A 4,364-nucleotide genomic window follows, 5' to 3' on the forward strand; every position below is an offset into this window, starting at 1 on the left:
GGCAGGTTTAGATTAAACATTAGGAAGAAGTTTTTCACTTTAAGGGTGGTAAGGCACTGGAACAGGTTGCCCGGAGAAGTTGTTGAGGCCACATCCCTGGAGGTGTTCAAGGCCAGGCTGGGCGTGGCCTTGGGCAACCTGGTCTAGTGGGAGGTTCCCTGCCCATGGCAGGGGGGTTGGAACTACATGATCTTTAAGATCCCTTCCAACCTAAACCATTCTATGGTTCTATGATTTTCAGCATTATTTGAAATGAACATCAACATTCAGCTCCTGAGAAATATTACTTGACATAAATCCACTGAATTTTTAAAATGCCAATGTTTTTATTTACCCTAAAGAGCAATATATTACTACTCTGCACAAAACAGAAAGTCACTGTACGTGCTGCTGTATAATCCTTGAGTATACAGGGAACTTTCCCGCTTTTTAAACCAACTTCAAAATTAAATGTTTTATTTTTCCTCAAGAATCCTGTGAGAAGACAGCTAAAACTAAAAAAAAAAAAAAAACCACTAACCCCCCCCAAAAAAATCAAAAGGAAATATAAAAAATCATTTTTGAGCTCAAAAGAAAGCATGTATCTGCATCAGCTATCTGATAGTCTTAGATGTGAATATTTTTTCTTGGGTTTAACTACGGTCAACTTTTTTTCCTATATATATATTTACTGATTAAGATGGCACTGAGTCTGCAAACTGTTCATACCACAGAAAATAAACAAACCATGAAACTAATAGCTATCATGAGATTCATGGAATTAATGAAGTTATTCCTTCATGTTATGACACAAACTAACTCCATAAATTCTGTACATACCAGGAGTCAAAAAAGGTTGTGGTTTTTTTTTTTTAATTTTTAGAATAGGACCCCAAGTCCAGTCCTAACGCTTACCTCTTCACTACTAAACAAAGAAAACATTCCCCAAATACTGTCTTCACTGTATTTAGAAAAAATTACCTTCATGGTTACAAGTCCACAAAAATACAAGTTTTTGTCAAGTTACCTAGCTAATACACAACAAGAGTAAGACTAGGAACTCTCATAAGCAGCTCCTTAGCTTTTCATTTTCCCTTGTGCTTGCAGCTGAGCCCTGCCTCGTCTCTCTCATATCCAACACAGAATCTACATCAGATGCAGGAGAGTCCATCAGGCTTTCAATGAAAGTCCCCATTCCCCAAACAACTATCCTCTCTTTGATCCTCAGCACTTGGCAGGTGTGTTAATCTATGAATGCTGGATCCACATCTGCTTTTGTTGGCACAGATCCAAAGCAATACTCATAGTAAAGCACTAACCAAACAAGTCAAAATAAGGTATGAATCCTTACTCTCTAGCATAGCACACACAGAGGTTTTGGTTTTTGATTTTTTTTAATACACTAGACAAAGGTAGCACTTTTATCCACCCTGAAGGGCCAAATTTCCATACAGTCTTACATTCTGCAAACAATCAATCAATATTTCATATAGCTTAGAGCAGAGTGTGGTAGATAAAACATAAGTGAGTGAGTCTGTTTAACACGACACAAAATCTGGAGACAGAAGAGGAAGAGCAGGCAACCAAAAGTGCCACATAGAATAAAAATAAGCAAAGGTCATTTATGTGGTCTACATTCATAAATGTCAGACATAAGGGAATTTACATAAATGGAGGTTTCAAGACAGCACTTGTGAATATTCCTCACATAAGTATTAACCTTGTTTGCTGTTAATATTTAAAAACACACTGAGGTTTCTCTTTAAATCTTATAAAATACATCTGTGATTTTTTGGGGGGCAACACCACTGGCAAACAGATGCAGCATTTCACTTAGCCCAGAACAGAAAGAGAGATGGTTCACCTATGTTCCAAGAAGGAGAAGGTTCTCAGATAGTAAGTGTTGGGTTCAGTGGGGACCAACAAGGTTGAGAGTTTTTACGTCAACCACTTAGGATTCATTCATGATGAGTACAGTGGCAGCAGAACTCTGGATCCAGAAGCCTGAACAGCAATTAAGAAACAACCCAAGTGCCATTAGCACGGCGCAGTAAGCTGTCAAGGACAAGACCACCATCATCTTACTCTGAAAGATGTGATCCAGGGAACGTAATGTTTGGAATCTTATAAATGTGGCAAGACATACAAAGAAGTCAGAGAAGTAGCATCCAATAGCAGCTGCACACTGCTGCAAAAGCCACCGGTGCCACTCTACTCATTGGTGCCACTGTGCAGGCAGAGGATACAAAGCAATTGCAAGCTACAGCCCTCGGCTTGGAAGCACAGCCCCTGCTTCAGAGCTTCTGCTGTCTATGAGTATCTCTATCCTGGTATTTTGTATATGTAATCTCATTTTGTCTACATACCAAACTGACCAGATGTCCTGTACATACGTTAGGCACAATGTTAGTCGACATTAACATACACTGCCTCTCCCTAGGCCTGTTTATTTGGCCTTGGGGCCACGCTAATGCATACACAGAGCTTCTGGTTACAGCTGGTTTCCATCCAGACAGTTCGGACTGTATGACTGCACCTGCCTGCAAAATACTGGGTAGACAAATCTCTGTATGAAAAGCTGTCTTAAGCAGACACCATCCTATCCAGTACATCTAACACCAGAGTGAATGAGTCTTCAAATATACCTTTCTCTTCTCACAACTTTTTCTGTTATCGAAGACTTTTTTATAAAAGTTTTACCTGAAGTTTAAGAAACAATCATTTTTTTCCTGTCCTGTAGACATTCTTTTTTTTTTTTTTTTTTCTCCCATTCAAGCACCTCTTGGCCACTCACTTCCAGTCATCACCTCTTGATATTTGTAATATAAATTAGATAGAAATTCCAATTAGAACAGAAAAAGACATTGCATAAGAAAGCTGACTGAGCAATTAATAACTCCAGAACAGAGATACTGTTATTAAGAGGCAGTAATCTTCCCAGAAAGAACTAAATAACAAAGCTGGTCTTGTTTTATTTTTAATAAAGCTAGTAATTTCCTTTTGGTGTATTATTAATGCTAGATAAGATGATAGATCAGGAACTGTGTAATACAAACAGCAAAGTTCTCTTAAAATATTCCTTAACTGATGTAAAATGCACTCTTGGGAACACAGTATTGTATGGTGTACCAAAATAAACGATGCAAATTGTAAAACACTTCAGGTTTAAAACACCAGTATCTGATTTCACTATCTTACCTCCATCACAAACAGTTACATTCAACGATGAGCCAATTTAAATGGTTTGTTTACCAAGCCATTTCACTTAGTAAAGTTGAAACTGTCTTACATTCAACACATCAAAGGGTTCTTTCAATCACCTACCTCCACGGCTGGCAAGGACAGTACCATCATAGGAAAATGTCAAGCATGAAGTGTCAGTGCCTGGAGCATGGGCCTGCCTGCAGTGGAACTTCGTGTGTACCTGTTTGTCAAAAACCCAAAACGTTAGAAAATGTGTTTATTTCAAGATAGGACAAACATTTCTTTATAGCATTTTATGTACTCTGCTGTTATTCCAAAATTTAAACAGAAAACCCTGCATTTTTAGCAGGTACAGAAGTTAATATTTCTGCAGCTTTTTAAAAACGTTGTATGTGTTTCAGAATAGGCTTTCATAGTAAGAGCTTGAATGCCAAATTTGATTTTTCCATAGGTTTAATTATACAGCCCACATTTACATAGCATCAGCGCCCTTGGAAAACTCCCACTAGCACTGATTAAAGGTAGTTACGCCTGGTTACAATAAAAATACATTTTAAGACAGTTCTCAACACTACCCTAAGCAGGCTTATAATTACGAAAAATACTAAAATACAATATATGTACTTTGGAAGGGAATTAAAAGAAGGATTGGAAGAATTTACTTTTGCCAAATTTAATCCCTGCCAAAATTAATGGCTTATACCATAGAAAGAAACTCAGATATTCTGAGGTTTGTGTTCCATTTAGCTGCAAGAAAATTCAAGTTTGGGAATGACGTATATTTATTTTTAATTATTTCCATTTTGCCGATAACCCTAGAGAAAGGTAGAAATTACTTTCAAGTTAACATTTTGTTCCTGCATAGAGCTGACTTCTTATTGTCACTATCTAGTAAAATGCCTAAAAATCCTATTAAAAAGAAAACATCAATTAAATAATTAAAAATTATAATTATTAAATTACTAACTTATTATAAACTTCAGTATTAAATTATTTAAAACCACACTTAAATTTTAGCACTTTTGGAAAATCAGGCTTTCCTACTTCCCGACCAAAACCAAAGCTTTCAGCTAAGATACACACAGAAGATGCCTTTCATGCACAGGAACGGAAAATGGAAGAAAACGGTAACAGAGATCAAGGAATTTGGGACAAGTTGACTCCTTTTTTAACACCTAGGA

General features: G+C 37.0%; 1 protein-coding gene across 1 annotated transcript in view; it reads right to left on the minus strand.

The window, feature by feature from the left end:
• Window positions 1-4,364, minus strand: part of WDR70 (WD repeat domain 70) — a 141,124-nt gene that overhangs the window by 34,222 nt on the left and 102,538 nt on the right. Inside the window, exon 9 of the mRNA XM_009894710.1 lies at window positions 3,304-3,403. Coding sequence (XP_009893012.1) covers window positions 3,304-3,403 — 100 coding nt within the window. The remainder of the gene's footprint in view (window positions 1-3,303; window positions 3,404-4,364) is intronic.

Source organism: Charadrius vociferus, unplaced genomic scaffold, assembly GCF_000708025.1.
Source record: "Charadrius vociferus isolate BGI_N301 unplaced genomic scaffold, ASM70802v2 scaffold450, whole genome shotgun sequence".
Taxonomy (NCBI): Eukaryota; Metazoa; Chordata; class Aves; order Charadriiformes; family Charadriidae; genus Charadrius; species Charadrius vociferus.